We start from the raw sequence: 23,963 nt of genomic DNA, 5'->3' as shown, positions 1-23,963 counted from the left end.
CCAGAGTTCCTCGTCATGGTCGCTGAGTTAGCGCCATCTTTTGTCACAGCAACGCCTCAGCCTGCTTCATGCCACGTCACATCAACGCCTCAGCCTGCTCCATGTCACGTCACAGCCACGCCTGAACCTGCTCCATGCCACGTCACAGCCACGCCTGAGCCTGCTCCATGCCACGTCACAGCCACGCCTGAGCCTGCTCCATGCCACGTCACAGCCACGCCCGAGCCTGCTCCATGCCACATCACAGCAACGCCCGCGCCTGCTCCATGCCACGTCACAACCACTCACTCGCCTGCTCCATGCCACGTCACAGCCATGCCTGAGCTTGCTCCATGCCACGTCACAGCCACGCCTGAGCCTGCTCCATGCCACGTCACAGCCATGCCTGAGCTTGCTCCATGCCACGTCACAGCCACGCCTGACCCTGCTCCATGTCACGTCACAGCCACGCCTGACCCTGCTCCATGCCACGTCACAGCCACGCCCGAGCCTGCTCCGTGCCACGTCACAGCCACGCCTGAGCCTGCTCCGTGCCACGTCACTGCCATGCCTGAGTCTGTTCCACGCCATGTCATGGCCACATCTGAGCATTTGGACCTGGAGATGGTTCCCACCCTTGTACCCACCCTTAGTTCTCCTGAGGAGACAAGTGTAACTTTCAACCCCCCGACCCTGCCTGGACCCTCCGAGCCCTGGACTCCGCCTTGGCCTGTCAGTCCCTCAACATTGCCTCAGCTCTGCATTCCCTCGGCTCCACTGCGTTCCTTCAGCCTGTCGGCTTTGCCAGAGTCCTTCATCCCTCCGGCTCCTCCTTGGTCTGTCGGTCACCTGGCTCCGCCTTGGCTCTCCGATCCTCTGGCTGCGCCTCATCCCTCTGACCCATCAGCTCCACCGGGGACCTCCTTCCCTACGGCTCCACCTTGGTCCTCAGTCCCTCTGGCTCCGCCTCAGTCTTCCGATCCCCCAGCTCTGCCTTGCTCCTCCGAGCCTCCGGCTCCACCCTGGCCCTTTGAGTCTTCGGCTACTCTCCGGGTATCCAGTTCTCCATGGCTCCGCCCCTCGAGCCTCTCACGGCTCCGCCTTCCATGGCTACGCCCCTCAAGCCTCTCATGGCTCCACCCCCATGGGCTCTGCCCTGATCCCATGCTCCACGCCCTGCCAAGCCATGCCTCAAGACCACCCCCCAGCTCCCTATTGAACTTTGAATATTATGTCATGTTTTATGTGTTTTGTTCATGTGTTGGGGCGTCGGGAGCTGCCCCTTAGTGGGGGGGATATGTCATGTGTATTTTGTTGATTCTTGTATTCCATGTCTTTTATTTTGAAAATTCTAATTCCTGTTTCATGTCATGTGGTTCCCTTGTCATGTGATTTCATGTTTTCCCTCCATGTTCATGTGTCTTATTTTCATTGGTTGATTGTCTTGTTATCTTGTTAGAGTTCTGTTTGTTCATTGGTTTGTTCTCCCATGTCCATGCATTTAAACCCTCATGTTTTCCATTGTCCTTTGTCAAGTATTGTTGATGTAATGTATGTTTCATAGTCTAGTCATGCCATGTTAAGTTTAGTCAAGTCAAGTTCATGTTTATGTTTTGTTCAAGTCAAGTTTAGTCTAGTTCATATTTTGTTTTTGTTCACGTTTGGAGTAATGGTTATTGAATTTCATGTTTGTTAATAAACTGCACTTGGGTTCATCGCACTACTTCATCGTCTCTTCGTCTGCCTGTTGCCAGCATCATTACAGGGGTCTTGTGGATTATGTTTTTTCTGGAAATAATGTGATTTTTGAATATTCAAAGTTCTGGCCACCATTCTCTTGCATTGACCTACAGAGCTGAGATATTCTTCAAAAAATACTTTGTGTCCAGCAGAAGAAAGAATGTCATACACATCTGGGATAAATTATTTTTCATTTTTGGGTGAACTACCCCTTGAAGTGTCCAAATCCTTCGTGGGGACACTGTATGTCAAATCAAATAGTTTTCAGTTTTGTTTACAGTGTATATCATCAAATACAGGTTTGTACAGTGCTATGGGGTGTGTAAGAGCTATGAATTTGTGCTTTGAATAAAAATGAGGGTTCACTTGGAAGGGTGCCTAAATAGAATGGTATAATCACATAATAAGGTACCAGAAAAAAAAACAATGAAGTCGAAAGTTGAAGATACAGTTTTCAGGCACAGCATAACCTCACCGTAATTTTCAATGGAAATTAAATGTGTTAGCAACCTCTCAACAAAATATTGCGGCTTGCATTTATGATCACCATTAAACTGTGCACCTGCACATGATGATCCATTCCTCTTTGTACGTGGCCTTCGAACATCAAGAAGATCTTTGGGTTGTTTAGCTGATGTCTACTTTTGAATAATAATGATCCCTAATTACTGTCCTCGTAAGTGCACTTCAGGTAAGATATTCAAACAGTGAATGTGTTTCACAGAACCTCATTTAGCCTGTGTAGGGTTCTGTATTCATTAAGACTAATTAATCCTAGGAATGAACATCAGCGCCTCAACAAAGCCACACATATTCAGTAGCTTGTTGGCATATATGCCATAACCAGTTTATACCTGAAATCAAGCTGTGTACGTCTTGCTTTATGTCTTTTCCTAGAAGGGATGATTAGAGCAAAGTTTTGAAACAGACAGACAAACAATTTCATAATTCCCTTCATGTTCTTGGTAAGTATGCATACAACGAGTAACTATACAGCATGTGTGTAAATTCACAATTTCTTTATATTATTGTTTTTATATGTATAGACCTCATCTAACAAAACTAAATATTTTTTTGAGTATGAGTAAAAGGATTAGTTACCATCTTTTATGCTAATGTGCTGCATAGCAACTACATCTTTTAATCCACCCACATACAGTAAAAAGTACAGATGTCAAGTGTATATCGCAAAGCACTCACTTGATATCCCTGGATGATGGTGTGTCTGTTTTTGCCATTGTAATCCACCATCTCAATGTAATCCAGATATGCATCTGCCCAGTACACAAACTTCTTCACCAGGTCCAGTGCAACTGCAGTCGGCCACTCAACCTTATAATCCACAAGCCGAGTTCTGTTCGTGCCATCCATGTTGCAGCGTTCCAGTTTAGCTACATTCCCATAGTCGGTGAAGAAGAGCATCCTGCAACCGATTGGCAAGGAAAGTGTAATTTCCAAAAAATCATTCAAAATTACGATGCATTTAAACGAACATTTACCCAAAAATTAAAATTATGCCATCATTTACACACCCTCATGTTGTTCCAAACCCATATGAGTTTTTCTCTCTTCTGTGTTTCAGTTTTTTTTTCAAGAATAATTGGCTGCTTTTTCCATGAAATGAAAGTGAATGGGGACTAGTCTGTCCATTTCCAAAATGACAAAAATAAATTAATAAATAATAATAAATAAATAAATAAATAAATAAATAATAAATGTATTTTGACAGACCTGTCCCCTTTCACTTTCATTATATGGAAAACATCAGCAAATAATTTAAAGTCATATAGGTAAGGAATGACATGAGCGTGAACAAATGATGACAGAAGTTTTATTTTGGAGTGAACTATTTATTTAAAAGTACACCTTGTGAACTGTGATATGTATTACAAAAGATTTTCATAAGCTGTTCCCTTGACATTTTATCTTTTTCTTTCCTTGCAGAAAACATGTTGCCAATTAAAACAAGATCTCATTAGTGACATGCATAAATGAATTTATCAAGTGACAAACTTCTTTGAAGTATTTCAGTTACAGTGGCCCTGCTCATTGAGCGATTCAATAAAGGTTCATTTTTTTGCCCTTTGCGTATATAAATTAATTATTAAGTTAGATGACCAAGAGTTATTTAGCTACAAAAAGTCTAACAGTGAATGCAAAGTGTGATTTGAATGACTGAGTTTTCAACCTCTAATGACATCAGATATCTAATGGCTGATACTGCAAACATAATTTAATTAGTTACTCAAATGAGGAATGTAACAAGGAAAGAGTTAACAAAAAGCCTCCAGTGCTTAATTGCTCCAGAGAAGCAAACATTAAACATAAAGGAAATAAAAAACTTCACTGTAAAGAGCTTTTTATCATCAAAGATCCATTCTGTTTTTCTCCTTGTAAGTAATTTCATGTGTCCCTTTGGGACTAAAGTTGCAAAACTAATTAAATGTTTCAAAGTCTGACTTTTACAGTAGCTGATTGGAATATTATTTAAAGATGTAAATAATAATAATAAAAAAAACATTAAAAAAACAAACAAACAACAAAAAAAAAAATTCTCTCTACCTAAGTGTTCTGCTTCTTGACCCTCTTCCATTTAAGCAATCTTTTGTTTTTCTGAATGCAAAAAAAATAACTGAACATTGTATTATTATGACTTCCAGTATGCCAACAATAAAAACGAATTGGTTCCTGTAGCACATACAGAGTTTCAGTAAAAACTGTTTCTCATTTAGACTGTTTCCAGATTACGATCAATTCTCACATACTGCAATTCAGAAAGTAGAAAAGAAAAATTCATACCAAAAATTAGACACTAACAGTTTTGTTATGTTATCTTAAGGGTCATTCACACAGGACATGGAGTGGAACAGAACACAGTGATTTGGAGAGCCGCTTTTAAAAGTTGAATTGTTTTAATTTGACACAGTTTTATAAATGCTGAAATGCACAGCGAGGTGCCACGCAAAAGCCAAAGATGCCTTTCTGACATGTGTTCCAAGAAAACAATTACAAAATAGCACAGATGGAACACAGAAAATTGCCCTGTGTGAATGTACCTTTATATGATATATTACTTATCTATTAACAATAAATATATCGATATCACTTTACAATATGGTTCCATTTGTTAAAGGATTAGTTCACACAAAAATGAAAATTAAGTCATTGTTTACTCACCCCTGTGTTGTTATAACCCTGTGTGACGAGGAGGAGAGAAGGGACGGGCCGTGACTATGCACGCCCAGCCCCCAATAATAAGAGCAGTGGAATGTGGCAGTTCGGGAGAGAGAAAGCCACATGCAGCTGCCATGTGTGCGTTTATGTTTTTTGTGTCTTTTTGTTTAAGTTCCTTTTAAAATATTACTTTGATTGTTCAGTCAGTTCCTGCCTCCTCCTTTCCCATTTCAACACTGTTACACCCTATATGACTCTTTTTCTTCACACAAAGGGAGAAATTGTGAACAAAAACATTGTGCTCAGTTCTGTCATACAGTGGCAGTTTATGGTGACCACCTCTTCAAGCTTCAAAAGGACGCCAAATTACAAATCATAAATCTAATAAATTATTCCATGAGACTCATGATTGTAACGAAAGCATACGTTGATCTCTTGTGCGAGTTCATGAAAAGATGCTTTTATAACAACACGGGTGAGTAAACAATGACTGAATTTAAATTTTTGGGTGAACAATCCCTTTAATATTAGTTAACAACATTAGTTAACATGAACTAACAATGACAAACACTTTTAAAGCATTTATTAATCTTGGTCAATTTTTATTTCAACATATAGTAATATTGCTGTAACAAATAAATTGTTCATTGTTAGTTCATGATACCTAATGCACTAACTAATGTTAATGAATGGAACCTTATTGTAAAGTCGTACCAAAATTTCTATATATTAGAGTACTTTTTGGTGACTATAACCCCTACACAAAAGCATTATTTACATCTGTGTAATCATAATATTTCATATAGACTGTTGCTATGTTTAAGATTAAATGCTTCCATACAGTTTTCACTTTTAACAAAGGACAACTTGGTTGCATGACATACTTGATCCATGCAACTAAAATAGTACACTGTGATTTGGTGGCCTTTTAACTTCTGCTACAGCTGAAGACTCGTGACTGTCAACAGCAAGATCTCTCTCTCTCTCGCTCTCACTCGCTCTCTTTGAGCATGCACACCTTTACAAAACTTCTGTGTTGCTGAATTAGAATATTGATATCAAATATAACACCAAAATAAAATGACACACAGAACGATAAAAGCTGATAAGAAATCTGCAAGTTCAATGCCTTCTTCCTGCAGTAGGATGTGCCCTATAAAAGCTCACACACAGCAATCCACAATATTATTCACTTATCCCCATTAAATATCTGGGTTGATGGAGTCATTCAGCCAAAAGTTTGCATAAAGTTTAACCTGTCAATTACTATATTAATTATATATGCACCAACAGTAAGCGTGCATTAAAGTAATTTTACCATTGGTAAAAGGTGTGCTTAGGCATAACTCAAATGAATAAACAATTCAAGCAAGACAGTCCATTAGCCTAACTATAGGCTTTTTACAGTTGCCAAGCAATGTAACACTTTGGTGCATTAATATAGAATGTGTGCAGTCACATGTGTGTGTTATCTGCATTTTAGTGGCTCATCTAATCAGAATTTAGTGTGGTGGAACTATCCATTTTGCATTGACCAACATATCAGCCCAACATATCTGAAATATCATCTATGAGCAAAACACACCGCTGATGGTAGTAGTTAATGAGAAAACCACCAAAGAACTCATGAATACAGTAAACTAAAATAATTAATATTGTTTTTGAACTTTTAAATGTGCTTTATACTCCCATTCCCTCCCATCTGAGGCAAACACACACTTATTTTTTCCCCCATTGTTCAATATAGTGTATATGCTTTTCCATCTGAATCTAATAATAAAAAAAACAGATGAGACCAAGACGCCGAAGATATGCTTGCGGTCGAAGGAGTTGCATTCTAATGCTAAATCACAATGGCTGCGGAATGATAAATCAGCAATACTTTGTTTATTTGTTTGCTTGTTTGATAACAAACTCAATAAGCCCAGACCTCCAAGATATTCACCAACCACCACAAAACCTAATGGAAACAAATCTGACTGGTCATACATCTCATCTACTGCTTTAGACCTTGGCTTTAAGTAATCACTGCAAGGTGACACAATGGTCTAACCCAAGCCCAGAATGCTGGAGAGTTTCATTACTGTAGAGAATAACTGAGCAGAAAATACCTCCCTTTCTTTCGCCAAGACAGATTGCCAAGCAAGAGGGGAGGAATAGCAGATACACAAAGATCAGCACAAAGCTCTTTTTTCATTTTGTTCTAAATCAAATCTAAGTTTCACCCTCTCCACTGACTATGGTAAAACATCGCTCACACAGCTTTTTCAAAATTATTAGTGGAATTAAAATGGATAGCTCAACCAGAAATGAAAATTATGTCATGTTTTATTCACCCTCATGTTGTTTCAAACCCATATGACTTTCTTTAATGAAACACAAGCAAAATGTGAGCCTCAGTCACCATTCATTTCATTTTTTTTTTCTCTCCAATGAAAGCAAATGGCGACTGAGGCTAACATTCTGCCTAACATTTCCTTTTGTGTCCCACGGAAAGAAGAAGGTCATATGGGTTTGAAACAACATGAGGGTAAATAAATGATGACAGAATAAAAAACAATTTCATGAACTTTTCTTTTAAGTTACACTTTGAAAAATTAGGTTAAAACAAGTTCAATCATATTCCCATTTTGGGATTTGAGTTTCAAATTTTAAAGCACATTTTACATAAAAAGTTCTTTAGAAGAAGAGGAGGAAAGATGCTCCATGTATGCAGGCAAGAAAATATACACACAAATATACAAAAAAATCTAATCAAATAGTGAAACCATATCAAAACCACAAACCAAACAGTGAGGGTTTTGTGAACTCTTTCCATAACCACTGCGCCTCACGCTGAGCCACTATCACAAACCGCTCCAATTTCTTTTGTTTTCACTCCATTGCTCCAGGCTGACAGGCCTTCTGTGCTCTCTCAGCCTCCCGCACATACAAGCAGCTCCAACCTCATCTTGCCAATTAGAGGAGGAGAACCAGAGATAGAATGGATAGGTAATTTAGTAAACTGCATTTAGTGAGCCTGTAGGGCTAACCAATGTTACTCCCACATCCCCAGCCCTGAGCTAGTGTGCACTGAAGGGCATGGAGAAATGTGCGGGAAATCTCTGTGGGTTACAGTATGTTCATGTAAACTCAATTGTCCTTATAAATGCCATGTTATAAAAGTAAGCATTTTAGTTCGTAAAATTCTACTCTCATAAAAGTCCATAAAAGGACACAAAAAGGCAATTCACAGTGAATAGAGGAACTGTGTTGAGCTTGTTTGATAAGAGTAAACATGGCCACACTCTAATATTTTTTCTTAACATAATTCTTCTTAAGGTCTGCACTGTAAGGTGAATAAGGGGATCTTTCAAAAACATATGCAAACCCAAGAATAAAAGCTCAAACAAGAGGCATATGTTTCCAAAGGTGTAGTGCATATGTATAGCACACTGACAGCCTCACAGTGTTCAACACTACTACATCTGAAAATGACAATTCTGTATCTAGGTAAGCATTTCTTTGGGGAAAACTTCTGAAAAGACTGAAATGTTTGCTTTTCCTTTTCATGCACTTTTCCGTGCACTTTTTTTTTTTTTTTGTGTGTGCACTTTTTTGGACATAATTGACTGACTTTATGATTCTTGTGATCTTAAAAACCCATTGCTCTGAGGTTATATGCTTAAAGTCTTGAAATTAGTTTTGTAGACACATATACACTCACTGAGCACTTTATATTTTAGGAACACTTGTACACCTACAGTACTTATTCATGTGATTATCTAATCATCCAATCGTGTGGCATCAGTGCAATGCATAAAATCATGCAGATACTGGTCAAGAACTTCAGTCAATTTTCACATCAACCATCAGAATGGGGAAAAATGTGATATCAATTATTTCAACCGTGGCATGATTGTTGGTGCCAGATGGGCTGGTTTGAGTATTTCTGTTTCTGCTGATCTTCTGGGATTTTCACAAACAACAGTCTCTAGAGTTTACTCAAAATGGTGTCAAAGACAAAAAACATCCAGTGAGTGGACATAAATGCCTTGGAGAATGACCAGACTAGTTTGAGCTGACAGAAAGGCTAAGGTAACTCAGAACCACTCTGTACAATTGTAGTGAGCAAAATAGCATCTCAGAATGCACAACACGTCGAACTTTGAGGCAATTGGGCTACAACAGCAAAAGACCACGTCAGGTCCATAGTGTTCCTAATAAAGTGCTCAGTGAGTGTAAATTGTGCCTGATTATTATTATTATAATTTTTTTAATGGATGAGTTGGACCAGATAGTGAAGGAAAAGCAGCCAACAATTATCCAGCATACATGGGAACTCCTTCAAGAATGTTTAAAAAGCATTCCTGATGGATACCTCATGAAATTGGTCTACTCATAAGAAGCTAAAATGTAAGATAATTTTGATTTATTTTACATTTGTTGGTCAATAAATAATTAATATCTGTTGATTTTATTTAATAGTTTTGATGAAGTTACTATTGTTCTAAAATGTGAAAAATGGTAATAATAAAGAATAACTTGGTGAACCCAATCTTTTGACTGACGGTGTATATTTTAAATAATTATTCAGTATATCTGTTTGATCATAGATCTTGTATCAAGCCCTCTTATTTCTTTGAATTAGTACTTTTAATTTTTGTTCTAGGTTTGCAGATTTCTTTTTTTTTTCTTTTTTTTTCTTGTTAATTCACCCGAATATCATTTACTGTTTTCCTTTTTCAATACACCCATAAAAGACAACACACTGTGCTTTCCATTCAAACTCTCCAGAACATTTTTAAATGATCTCAGAGGGTGTCGATGGTCACAGTAAAAAAGCATATATTTGGATTTAAAGAGAAAAACGGTTGTCATTTCTTTTAAAGTTGCTTTCCTTCCGGTTTGTCAGGATTTCGCTTTTGCCAGAGTCACAGCATGAAAACAAGAGAATGACAACCACACATTGAAGAACAGAGTTGGATTTGATGGCCTGAGCTCTCCCTGCTGTCTTTAGTCCTGCTGAAAACTGGCGCTACAATTTAGGTTCACTAGGCGTCAGGCGTCTCATTAAAAACCCTGGTACAGTGTGCTCTGCCTGTCCTTGCACTCTCATGAATAAATGTGACAGACTCTCAGCTGTATTCCTATTCTAAGCTCGCCGGGAATATTACCACGGAGCTCCTTTTAGCAGCTAATAACTAGAATAATCATGCTGCCCTTCTCTCTTTTGAGGACTCTTTGTGTTCCTCTACTGATTTCTCCTGAAACATTTCTACAGTCACCATGCTGATGTGAGGGCTGTGCTACCCCCTTGTTTCAACTATGGCTTTGTGGTGTCAAAGCAAAACAAAACTCTTGTAAAGCAGATCAAGACCCTGGATGCTAGATAAATCGTGGAATACTAATGGCACTCCTGACTGTGGGAGCAGCAGCAAAATTATAGAAGCAGACTTTATCAAAAAGGAGAGTACATATTTAGCTCCAACAACAACACATCCAAGATACATTTGTAAAAAATGTTTAGCAGATATATGCAAGATTACCAATTAGATTATCAAAGGCCTTGTCAAAGATGAGATCTTGAATGCTAAGGCATGCCTCATGCATTTTTAACTCACCCCATTAGAGGATCCAAAGCAATTGCTTTAGGGTTCATCAGGTCTAAGTCTATCACTGTAACACAGATGTCTCCATACTGTTTGCACACAAATATCCTGTCGCTCACTCGATCCACAAAGTAAAAGTTTCCTGTGAGCCAGTCAAAGGCTAATTGATCCACATCTGGAAGAAAGGAAAATGTGATGATTACATAAAACAAGATAATCAAATTTATCAGAAACTTTATTAATAAAAACATTTTACAAAGTACAAAATCTACTTTAACCAAGGCTTCAACAAATCTTTGAAAAATATATTAAAAATACCATATAGGGAGACATTTGTCCCAAAACTATGAGTTTGTTTGGGTATTAGAAGAATTTAAATGAAAAATGAACGAGAATGAAAATGTAAACAAATGAACTAGTATTATAAATAAAAAAATAAACAAAGGAAAACAAACTGTAAATCATGTTTTTATTAAATTGTCTGCCACTGAATAAAACAAAAAGTTGAAAAAATGCCCTACAATGCAAGTCATGCTGGCTAAATTTATTTAACTTTTCAAGATCATAAACTTTGGGTCCATTAGAGGTTCTTAATGCATAATAAGTGAAATTGTCTGCTTTAGTTGTCATAAATAAAGGGCCATTATTACAGATCAATACCTCAGAATGAACGCATGTTCTTAATCTCTGATTTAAGACCGAAAAACCAATAGGCTAATAATTAAATGAGTAAGAAAACATTTGTCATTTGAGCTCTATCAATGAATCCTCAGTAGAAACATTCTGTAAGTTGAACAATACAAACATGTTCTTTAGATGAAAGTCTGCGGTGCATAAATTCATGCAGAGGTAAATAAATGATGAGCTCTGTTAGCATGCACACAGTTTGAACAGATAAGCACTAGACAGTCAAGCTGAACCCAGTATTACATTGTATTACACATTTGGTGCAGCAAGATATGCATATATGCTTGTCTTACAAGATACAGATTTTATACCTTGCATTAGTATCTTAATATATATGAACCCTGTTGTTTATCTAGCAGGATTGGTAAAATTTATAAATTAAAAATTGGCTCCCATTTTAATTCACGAGCTGGAATTTAAATTGAATTGGTCAATCCCCAAAGGATGTTGAATTGGAATGGCATGAAGAGGAATTTTCTGAATGGCATTTTGAAGAAATTTAACACAGTCACACAAAAGAGGAATGGCATTGGTTTCAACATGGTTTTACAACAAAACTTAAACAATTTCATCATTCATTTTGACAAATTATATGCATATTTGTATTTTTATGTATCCAGTCTACAACAACTGATATCATATTTCTGATATATTGCATATATTTCTCTTAACTAAGTTCAATACTGTCAAAAACTCTCTTTACTTTATGGTACGTGTTAGCATAGTTAAATGCACTAATACATTTTTGGTTGAAAAATTTTACAGCTCTCCACACTGGAACAGTTTTTTCCTCCACTGAAAACAGACTTTTGAAAATGTTCTGACATCGGGAAATTGACAAACCAAAAACAAATTAGTGTGGATGTGGTCTTAATTCTAAATGCACACCCTATAATATACAGTACATGACATTTTGCACTCTCTCTAGGCCTATCACCCATCTAAAATAATGCAGCAGTTTTGTTTCACCACATCCTCATTTAGTAGGTGTGTCTAGTAGGAGCCATACCATGGAGATTCTGCATGGTCTTTATTTCCTGTTCTTTAGTGAAGCCACTGGCTTTTCTCATTCTGGCACACCGAAGCTGTCCGGAGGACCCTGTGGATGTAACCCAGCACACTGATTCCTCTTTGTGGTTGAAATCCAAGCCATGAGTCCCATTTGTGTCCAGTTGTTTCAGGGTTTGGAGGCGGGATCCATTTAGGGCTGTGATTACAATATTATCTGTGCCTCCGATCAGCAAAGCTGCAAGGTTTTTGCCGGGCTCTGGAATAGATGGATAGGGAAATGGTGACAAGACAGCTTGAGGCCAGGCATTTCCTGGGCATTCCATGCTTTCAATAGAATGGGATAATATAGGCTTGTGCAGAGGGCACAGGTAATTGAGAAACATGTCTCTGAGGAGAGAAACCTATTTTCAAAAAGCAGCAGTCATCTGAAAATATCTGTTCCTATTCAGGTCTGCAATTTATTTTAAAAGTTATAGTGGGTGTTGCATTAAAGTTTGGAAGGTTACCAACAAAAGATAATCATCCATCATCAACCATTTATCATTTAATGTGTGGTATGGCAAAATATATTAAACCTAAATGATGGGCATTCTAACATGTAACTGAAGCATGAAATTCTATTTGGAAATATGCATGTGTTCATGTCAAAGATGCACATTGTGTTATATATATTAAAAAACAAAGACAAATTAATGCAGAACAGGCAGGTGGTTGCACGTTTGAAGGTCAAAGTAATATTGCATCATTTACCCAAACACTGGGATGTCTGGCACAGGTTGTGGGGTTCATTGGCACACTGTTAAAATGCTGTATTATTATTTTTGTTTTAATATTTTAAACAAAATTCACACCACTCATAAATATACAGTTTCAGACAAATGTGTCTGATTTATTTTTTATTTTATTTTTTGTCTGATCTGATTTATTTATTATTATTAGTAGTAGTATTAGTAGTAGTAGTGGTAGTAGTTGTTGTAGTAGTAGTGGTGGTAATAGTACTAGTGTTATTATTATTATTATTATTATTATTATTATTATTATTATTATTATTATTTTATTAATTTTAACCATTTTTACAATTTAAAATTATTATTATTATTATTATTATTTTATATTTTAAATGACCAATGAAGAGATTTTATTTATTGATCTATTAATTTATTCATTACGCTATCAGTTGCAGTTCACTTTTGGAGGTCAAAATAACCCTGCATTGTCTGTGTTTAATTATGACTAACACAAAAGAAACTGACAAAACAGTTATATTTTATATTATTTTGTAGTGTACTTTGTTTTAGGAGTCTTCTTAAACATTCACATTTCTAATGGTCATGCCATATGCAGTATGCCCCCATCAGATTGCCAGGGAGTGTAGATGCACTGAAATTTATATGCAGGAGCTTTTACATCTAATGGAAACCCCATAGCTATCACAGTGCCACAACCTCCTTCTGCTAAATTAATATTAATGTGGGTGAGCACCAAGTTCAGTTAAGTTTATGGGTAATGATATTCAGTTTATTCCTCATAGGAAAGCAGTCACATTGATTAAAAGCGGGACGTATTCACTATCTACTGTAGCAGCAAGCAAGGCATGCAGCTGCCTGCTAGCTATTTCCCACTATGGTGTACAGTGGCATAATCCCTGTTCAATTTTAAACACGTGCATACTGGTTCCAGTGCACTGTACCAATAGATATACAAGGACACATCATCTTTGTAGGTCACAAACTGCTTTGCACAAGGTAACCTTTGAGGGCCTCTCACCTAACCCATATTGTAACATACTCTATTCATGAGTTGTGTATGCTTAAAATGATTCATTTATGCAGTGATTGGTTTACAACAGCAAGCCTGCAAATGTCATTATGGGCCTTGAAAAGTAGGACATTTCCTGATGGGGTATACTGAATAAAAATGTCACAAAGAGCTGAGAAATGCTTAATTGCTCTATTTTACAGGCATCTTGCACACATACACGTGTTTATTAACACATGCTTATTAACTTATACATTACTATATTGTTAATTATTGAGAGTCAATTTAACCCAAATAAGTATCAATTTAATACAAATCCTTACAGCTGTAGAAAAAAAAAAAACAACAAAAAAAAAAAACAAGTTATTTACAGTTGTGCTCAAAAGTTTGCATACCCTGGCAGAAATTGTGAAATTTTGGTATTGATTTTGAAAATATGACTGATCATGCAAAAAAAAAAAAAAATATTTAAGGATAGTGATCATATGAAGCCATTTATCATCACATAGTTGTTTGGCTCCTTTTTAAATCATAATGATAACAGAAATCACCCAAATGGCCTTTCAATACCTTTGAATGTTTGGCCTTGTTACAGACAATGGCAATTAAAGGTTAATTTCCCACACCTGTGGCTTTTTAAATTGCAATTAGTGCCTGTGTATAAATAGGCAATGAGTTTGTTAGCTCTCACGTGGATGCACTGAGCAGGCTAGATACTGAGCCATGGGGAGCAGAAAAGAACTATCACTAAATTCGGGGATCTCTTGATACCAAGCCAAGGTCAGGTAGACCAAGAAAGATTTCAGCCACAACTGCCAGAATAATTGTTCTGGATACAAAGAAAAACCCACAGGTAACCTCAGGAGAAATACAGGCTGCTCTGGAAAAAGAAAGTGTGGTTGTTTCAAGGAGCACAATACGATGATACTTGAACAAAAATGAGCTGCATGGTCGAGTTGCCAGAAAGAAGCCTTTACTGCGCCAATGCCACAAAAAAGCCCAGTTAAATCATGCCAGACGAGACCAAAATAGAGCTTTATGGTCACAACCATAAGCCCTATGTTTGGAGAGGGGTCAACAAGGCCTATAGTGAAAAGAATACCATCCCCACTGTGAAGCATGGTGGTGGCTCACTGATGTTTTGGGGGTGTGTGAGCTCTAAAGGCACGGGGAATCTTGTGAAAATTGATGGCAAGATGAATGCAGCATGTTATCAGAAAATACTGGCAGACAATTTGCATTCTTCTGCACGAAAGCCGCACATGGGACACTCTTGGACTTTCCAGCACGACAATGATCTTAAGCACAAGGCCAAGTTGATCCTCCAGTGGTTACAGCAGAAAAAGGTGAAGGTTCTGGAGTGGCCATCACAGTCTCCTGACCTTAATATCATCAAGCCACTCTGGGGAGATCTCAAACTTGCGGTTCATGCAAGACGACCAAAGACTTTGCGTGACCTGGAGGCATTTTGCCAAGACGACTGGGCAGCTATACCACCTGCTTGAATTTGGGGCCTCATAGACAACTATTACAAAAGACTGCATGCTGTCATTGATGCTAAAGGGGGCAATACACAGTATTAAGAACTAAGGGTATGCAGACTATTGAACAGGGGTCATTTCTTTTTTTTTCATTGTTGCCATGTTTTGTTTTATGATTGTGCCATTCTGTTATAACTTACAGTTGAATATGAATCCCATAAGAAATAAAAGAAATGTGTTTTGCCTGCTCACTCATGTTTTCTTTAAAAATGGTACATATATTACCAATTTTCCAAGGGTATGCAAACTTTTGAGTACAACTGTAACAGTGTAGGACTGAATCAAGCTTTTTATTAAAACAACCACAATGACCTTACTCAAAACAAATGACCAATCTTTAAAAAGAATTAGAATCCATTTAGAATTGTAGTGACTGTTTTCCCTAAAAAAGCCCTCTTATTTCAAAGCAGACGTTTCAATTATTAACTTGATTGGATTTCTGGCTGGTGGGGATGCACTCTCACAGGCAGGTGCCACTAGGTGAGTAATCACTGACAGGGCCTGATAAAAACAGAGAATGCCTGTCCTTTAGGCACTGCTCTTCATAAAATGCAGCTTAATCCACAATGCTTGGCTTATCTTCCAGCAATAGCTCCATTATTTCTGTCCCTTGGCACAACAACACTGATATCAGGACTGTGGTGGAATTTCCAATGCAAACGGTTTCAATCTTCAGGTCCTCGTGAGAGTGGAAGGCTAAAATGTATGGTTGAGTCTGGACTCACAAATGATCCTTGAAAGCTGTTTTTGAACCAATATATTATTTGGTGAGACAAACTTGTCTGTAACCTTCCCGGAAATAAATGCCGTTTATTTGGTGAGAACTGAGAAGAATGACATAGAAAATGTATGATTAATGAATTGTGCTTGTTTATTCTATAAAAGAGAGTTCTGTTTTGCTGTTGTTTGTAGTGTTGGGCGTCTAGGAAATAAACTATTTTAGGGCTGGGTGTGACAGTAAATGGTTTTGCTATACTGTTTATACCACAGTAGATACATTTGCTTGGCTATCAGTGGGCAGAACTGTTTCTACATTTCCCATTGAATTTCCTATTGCAATAGGACAACGTGCCACCTTAACCCTTAAACGCATCCCTCGGGACCTCATTCCACCCCCTGTACCTCATCCATTTTTTGGAGTTGTAACCACACCTCTTTAGTAGTCTTCAATATGTCTCATATAAATAGTGTGACACACAAAAAATGCCAAAATAAAATAATAAATAAATAAATAAATGGTTTAAGTATCAAAAGTGAATAGGGTCCAAGGTTTTTTTTTGTTTATTTTTTATTTTTTTGCTATTGTTTCATATCTATTTAAGTTTACTATAACAGGATATTAATTTATTTGTGTATTACAAGAGAAATTAGTACTATATTCATACAAATAAATGCTATTTCATGTTGACTTTCTGTGCAACAGTGAACTATCAACAATGGTGAATTATCAGTATTTTATATGCGTATACACGTACATAATTTACATGTTATTTTTTACTTCAAGGTAGCGCTGTTGTTTCAGTGATTGACTTGATTTACATTTGACGTTGCTGTTTGACAAAGAAACAGCATTGAATTAAACTTACAGCAAGTAAAACACATGAGAAGTATGATATGACTATTGTCATTTGGGTGTACTACTTAAATAATGTAAGTTGTGCATCTATTTAGACTCAATAAGTGCCTGACAAAATACACATAAGATACACATAAGCTACACATAAGTTACACATACATTACACATGTGAAGATTATGTATTATGTTTAGCTCAATATGTGTTTGACAGCCAGTTGCATCTCATGAAATTTCAGTGTGAAAATAATTAATCCTGTTCTTGATTTGTCCTGATTTGTTGCATTATCTCTTTAATTTATGAAAAATAAAACATCAAAATATATTTTATTTTATTGGTTTCTAATTGTCTTGAAAATATTTTTACAATTTGACACTATCTGGGCATTTTGTACATCCATTTTTGATAGATATACTGTTAGTGCTGGGTCTCTAAAGACCCGAATATGTAAGTGTTTGGGGAAATTACAATGCATTTAAGGGTTAATAATGAATTCAATTGATGTGCAGTCAAAATAATGCATATATTGTCTCTTTTATTATTTTAAGGACTTTGAATGTGGATATTCAATTTAGAATTTAGAGAAGGAACTATCCATTTTATAATATATGTTTTGTTGTTTTGAGTCTTTCTTTTTAATTTCGAGCAGCTTATGCAGATCTCAGGTAATTAATTTACCACATTCTTACCGTGTTTGGCTATGCAGGAGCGCCTGTTGGGCTGCAGGCTGTACCCATCTGTACAGCTGCAGCGGTATGACCCATAGGTGTTCATGCAGGTCTGGCTACATGTCCCGTACACGGTGCATTCATCATGATCTGTACACAGAGGAAGAGTCATTTATGACAAATTAGGTGTGCTCAAACATAACCCAAATACATAAAATCCACTTAATGTGGCCTCTCGGTGGCTTCTCCCTATGCAACTGTGCATCTCTGGGCCAGCCCTGCCTCCTACCGGTCTCCAGAGCTTTGCCTGTTTAGGCTGGAGCACGGCATAATGTTCCAATGGTGATTTACTGATTAGTCTTGCTTTACTTGCATGCAGTCTGGAGTAAATTCAGTGGAAATGTCCACCACTGTAAAGAGAGAAATCTTTTCCCTGTTAAACAACTTCCTTTTGCAGACTGATTTCTGCTACTGGGGAAAATGGTTATAGAGTGTCTATGCATGATGTTTCATGATCAAGTACAACATACAGCCCTTATAGCAGGGGTTCTCAATGGAGGCGTTCAAAGGGTGTCAGGGGGCACTGAGAGAAAATTAGTAGAGAGGGGGGATTTAGGTTACAAATGGAGGGCATTTATCAGTAATAATCAAATCTATCATCAAGTTCCAAAAAAGGTTAATTTAGAAGGTATGATTTAAGCCAAACAAGGCCAAGAAATCACTTTGACCTCTCTGGAGTCAATGCCATGTGTCAAATAAAACAGGATGGAGGTGTGAAAAGACACCCCAGAGAAAGACCCCTCCCCTATTAATTGTCCAAAGCCGATCCTTCATCTGAGGAGATGGCTCGGTTTACACCTGGTATCAAAGGGATAGTCCACCCAAAAATAAAAATTCTGTCTTCATTTACCATACTCACCTTTTGTTGTTCCCAATCCATTTAAATTCCTTACTTACATGGAACACAAAAGGAGATGTTAAGCAGAATGTTGGTCTCAGTCACTATTCACTTTCACTGCATTCTTTTTTCTTTTTTTTTTCTTTTTTCTTTTTTTTCATATAATGAAAACTAACAGTGACTGAGCCTAATATTCTGCCTAAAATTTCCATTTGTGTTCCCAGGAAGAAAGAATCTCATATGGGTTTGGAAAAACAAGAGGTAAATGAAAGAATTTTCATTTTTGGACAAACTATCCCTTTAATACCAGTTGTAAACGTGGGTCTGTGAAGATGTTGCCTGGTGCAACCCTAAGAGTGCCCACCTCTGCAGCTTCGCCCATCTTCTCCCACCTCAAATCCATCTGCACAGAAGCAGAATGTGCCGTTTCTGGTCATGATGCAGCCGTAACGGCAATGCAGCTCATGACAGGCTGACAGGAGTTCTGTAGGAGGAGAGAGAGAGAGAAAGAGTTGGAGATGGAGAGAAAAACATGCAAATTGCTTTTTGATTTCACTCCTCTAAAAGCCCTTCCTTGCCATCAGCAAAAGGATGTGCCAGTGCACACTGACAGTTGTGAGCCAGAGGCGGGGATCAATAGAGCTCTGTGCCGGTGGAATCAGAGAGGTGCTCCACACACATGAAATTAGAAGAAATGCCCAAGTACTCTGTTGAAAATTCTATGAGAATAGAAAAAAAAATAAGGTTTTGTGTGGAGACCTGCAGAAGCTTTTAGCATGTGTTCCTTATCTGCAGCGCTCCAAATTCAGTCAACCGGCTACAAAAGAGTTGTACGCAACTAGCTATTAGGTTCAATGCAGTTTTATTTACAACCCAAAATGCTCATACTGTATAGGGCAAATATAAAAATGTATTTGGCAGTGGCGGTCCTTGGGGGAATTTCAGGGAGGAAAATATGTAAATCAGTATTGAAAGATCAAACCAATAAAAGATTTCAGTGAGTTTTTAATATCATGTTTTATTATATATTTTTTGCTGGTATTGCTCCTGTACACATATGATCTCCTTCCCCTGATATTTTAAAATAGTCTAGATAACTACCGATATGTTATATTTCTTCTGATCACCAACCCAACTTTTGTCAATACAGTAAATGCACGGAACAATTCCTGAAGTGCCATCTACAGACTATGATCAATGCAAACATTTATAAATGAATGGAGAGCCCCATTCCAACAGCAACATCTACTCACATGATAATATGTGTGATGGGAACTCCATCCTCCCCTGTTTCATTGAGTCAAATTTATATATTTATATATGGTCGTTCAGTCTTTCATGTGTTTTAAGATCCTACAATAATTGTTATGTTTCTCTTCACCTGTCGGTTAACCATAAGCAGGTTTGATGATGATACTGAAAGCTGATTGATTACCTCTGTTAATGATTGGTTATAAATGCAGAAATATCATTTTGCCTCCATTTTGCCTTTTTTGGCTTCATTTTGAATAGAAGCAGATGGCTCTGCATGATTTGAATATCCATTTTGATTGGTCAGTTTACTAATGAGAGGAGGATTTATGCTGACAGCCTCCTCTGGAATTCATGCTAATTCATACAGTGATTAAAACTGAAAAATGCATATAATGTATACATACTGTACATTGTATAACAAATACATATTTTTCTACTAAAGGCATCTGAGTTATGTATGTTAGTAGGTAAATTGGTCCCACTTTATATTAGGTGTCCTTAGCTACTATATACTTAAGCATGTGATAGAATGTACTTATTATGTACAAATTAATTGTTGCATTGTAATTACATTTAAAGTACCCTCATTTAATTACATTTGTTATTACACTGTTAACCTTAACCCTAACCCTAACCCAGCCCTTATTCTAAAACCTAACTCAAACTCCCAACCCTATACTCCTTAACCTACCCATACATTAACCTCAGTAGCAGCAGATGTGAATCTTGTGAGAATTTTGCAGAACAAAATGTAGTTACACAGTAAATACATAATATTGTATGTATTTAATGTAAGTACACAGAAGTAAAAGACACCCAATATAAAGTGTGACTGGTAAATTTATTAAAACAACTGTTCTGAAGGGCCGCCACTGATAAAAACTAAAAGATAATAAAAACAAAATGCTCAGAACATTTCAATTATATAATTAAAAGTCACTTACTTTCGTATTTGTTAAATGTTATCTCACTGTGAGCTCTTTGATATCAGACACATTGCATACTGTACAATACAGTGACTTGACAATGGCAATCTCAAAAATACATTGTATTTTGTGTGTGGAATATCTGACAAAATGAACATAACATGACAATTTTCTACCAAGACGACCCTAAAATTCACTTCCAAGTTTTTTATTTTTTTATTTTGATCAGCCTTCCTCGCTGTGCAGCCTGTCATTCTCTCTGCAAGCTCTCAGTGGACTAGTGCAACAACCTAAAATTATTTTCATACAGTGCAAGCAACAAAGGCCACATCATCACGTCTCTGAAACCCCCTGTCTGCCTGTCACATAATAAATCATATGCCAGTTCTTGAGAAAAGCAAGAGACCCAACCGGCTATTGTTCACTGCACTCTTCTAACATTTGTGGGTGTGGAATCAACTGCACAATTACACTTAGTACAAAGACTACCAATTTACCAGCCTCAAAAAACAGTGCAAATAAGATCTGAAATGATGAGCTCTCAAAAAGAATCTTTCCTTCAACAATGTAAAGACATGCTACTGCTAAACATCAATTACGGGTCAGATGAATGTATGCAAATCTGTTCTTTCAAGTTTACATCTGGTGCCTGATTATAATCATTAACTAGAATCATAGAATCAAGCATTATGTTTGTATATATATATATATATATATATATATATATATATATATATATATATATATATATATATATAAATCTTTATAATTTCAAACCCATTATGATATAAGCCTATATTTGTTGGAATTGAAACAAAGACACAAAAGCAGACATTTTATTGTGCTTTCCCACTTTTCCAAATGGTTTTCAAAAGCTTTAAAAATCAACAGTAGCTAAATGCAATTAGCTGCCGTGCTCATACAGGTATGGTTCATCAGATGTTTTCAGTAATTTTTCATGAGATCTTTTAGCAGCAACACCAGTGACATGGTTAGATGAAGCTGTCTTTGTGTAAAATCACAGGCTGTTTTGGATGAATCAAGAATATCAATGAATAATGTTCAGGGTGTATCTTGAAAATATACGTTTTGTGAGGAAAGCATAAGGTGTACAATTCCATCAACCATCAAAATTGAGGACATTTCCACAACATCAAGAGAAATATTTTACACTGCCTCTTGTCAAAAATTAATGGAATGTTGAGCTCTGGCTAAATATGCAATTACTGACTAACACTGTACATGTGTCAAAAGATAAACATCACCACCCTATTATTCTTTAAACTAATATTCTATGGCACCTTAATCTGCAAAGACATATATAATTATTAAGCAATTTGTAGGTTTATTGCAGTGAAAAGTGTAACTGTGGCTTTGTGTCGCTATCAAAACATTCCACTGTTTGTTTCATTGTCCAACCAGGGGTGCATTTCCCGTACAACGACATATCTCACTGCTTAACCACCATAGTGCGATGCATCGTATGAGAAATTAACTAGCTAGTCATGACTGTTTACCGAAACCATAGAAACTATGTCGCAGATCCATCGTTCAAACCACATTGATTCAACAATATAGAGGTGTCGTAAATGCGTTATGCAGGGGGGTGGAGAAATAATTTGTGTAGATATTACATTTTAAAAGCTCATGTACATGTACTCATGTACACGTATAAAAGCTGTTAATTGCGAGAAAGCAACTGAAGACATGAAAGTGGCGTGCACTGTGTATGCGACAGATACAATGCGATGCAATAGAGGGGTTTCCCTTTACATCAGACTCCAGGTTCCCCTGACGCACTTGAGCACATACGAACATGCACTTCTATCAGAAAGACTCGTGACTTAGTAAAGTTGACATGACATACATTTGATGAAATGATATTGAATCACAGAACATATTTTCTCTTTTGGCGCAAGCCCTGTCTGGTGGTCAGATGAGATTGCTACTCGAACCATTAGATCATGCCAAAGACATGAGGCAGGGGAAGAGGAGACTACCCCCGTGCAGGATGGGACTCGACTGGTGGTGGTGGGGAGGTGGAGGTTGCCGTGTTGGCACACTGAAACAGCAAAGTGGTAGATTGTAAGCAGGCTTTTAAAGCAATGGCTGGTATGATTGGCTAGGAGCTAACTAGTTAATGGCATAATGATGTACAGCTGCAAGTATCCCGCTAGAACTACGCTTATGTTTACTGGTAAGCGTTACCATGGACACAAAAGCCGTGTTCTCTGACAGAAACCGTGTGTATTAGAAGTGCTTTCTCTTAACAGCCTTTTAATTTATTTAACAGCTTTAGATTTACATTACGTTTCAGATCGCCGCTTTCTGCAAAACCCCAGAGTAAGCAGTTTTCTTGAGTGCATGTAAAAGTTGTAAAAGTCTTGACAGAATGAAAGATAAATATTTAATATAAGATACTGCATAGAAGTCTCAGAGAAGAACAATTATGTCCACACAGAAAACTAACAAGGAACTAAGCTTCTAACCACAGGTAAAGAGTTCCAACCACACAATTTGTGATGCTGTTTGCGAATATTCATCGGAACTGTGGTTTCGGGAAACACCAAAACTTTGAACTATGTTGGTAATAATGGAACTTGCCATAGTTGGCTAACTGTCATTTGGGAAACCCCAGCATGGCATGTAAACATTGTCTTAACAGTTTTTGTAGCCTTTCAGTTTGTCAAACCAATGAAAGACAAATGGGATTTTTCAGGAAATGTGTTTGAAAATTGTCCTTATTTTTTGCAGTCTCATTGGGTGATACCCAGTGTTGTGGAAGTTACTTTGTTTATTTCCAGAGCTACATGCTACTCATAACTTATAAAGTGTTTAAACAACAGTCAAGCTACTCTTAAAAAAAAAAAAAAAAGGACACAGATAAATTAAAAGTTACTAACAAAAAGTAGCTAACAACATTGAAGCTATATATATATATATATATATATATATATATATATATATATATATATATATATATATATATATAAACTCAGCAAAAATAGAAACGTCCTCTCATTTTCAACTGTTTTTATTTACAGCAAACTTAACATGTGTAAATATTTGTATGAACATAAACTGAACAAGTTTCACAGACATGTGACTAACAGAAATGGAATAATGTGTCCCTGAACAAAGTCTAGAGTACAGGCCTCGGTG

The 23,963-nt window shown here is 37.1% G+C and overlaps 1 protein-coding gene across 1 annotated transcript in view; it reads right to left on the bottom strand.

Annotated features, from left to right (window-relative positions):
• LOC127446903 (low-density lipoprotein receptor-related protein 1B-like) overlaps positions 1 to 23,963 on the bottom strand; it is a 491,131-nt gene that overhangs the window by 243,060 nt on the left and 224,108 nt on the right. The window contains exons 4-8 of the mRNA XM_051708221.1: positions 18,986 to 19,105; positions 17,745 to 17,873; positions 12,181 to 12,438; positions 10,497 to 10,659; positions 2,920 to 3,142 (exon numbers count right to left, since the gene is read on the bottom strand). Of these exons, the coding sequence (XP_051564181.1) occupies positions 2,920 to 3,142; positions 10,497 to 10,659; positions 12,181 to 12,438; positions 17,745 to 17,873; positions 18,986 to 19,105 (893 nt within the window). The remainder of the gene's footprint in view (positions 1 to 2,919; positions 3,143 to 10,496; positions 10,660 to 12,180; positions 12,439 to 17,744; positions 17,874 to 18,985; positions 19,106 to 23,963) is intronic.

The sequence above is a fragment of the Myxocyprinus asiaticus genome, chromosome 10 (genome assembly GCF_019703515.2).
Source record: "Myxocyprinus asiaticus isolate MX2 ecotype Aquarium Trade chromosome 10, UBuf_Myxa_2, whole genome shotgun sequence".
NCBI lineage: Eukaryota > Metazoa > Chordata > Actinopteri > Cypriniformes > Catostomidae > Myxocyprinus > Myxocyprinus asiaticus.
The sequence above is the reverse complement of the archived record's forward strand: the minus strand, read 5'-3'. Positions and strand labels throughout refer to the sequence as shown.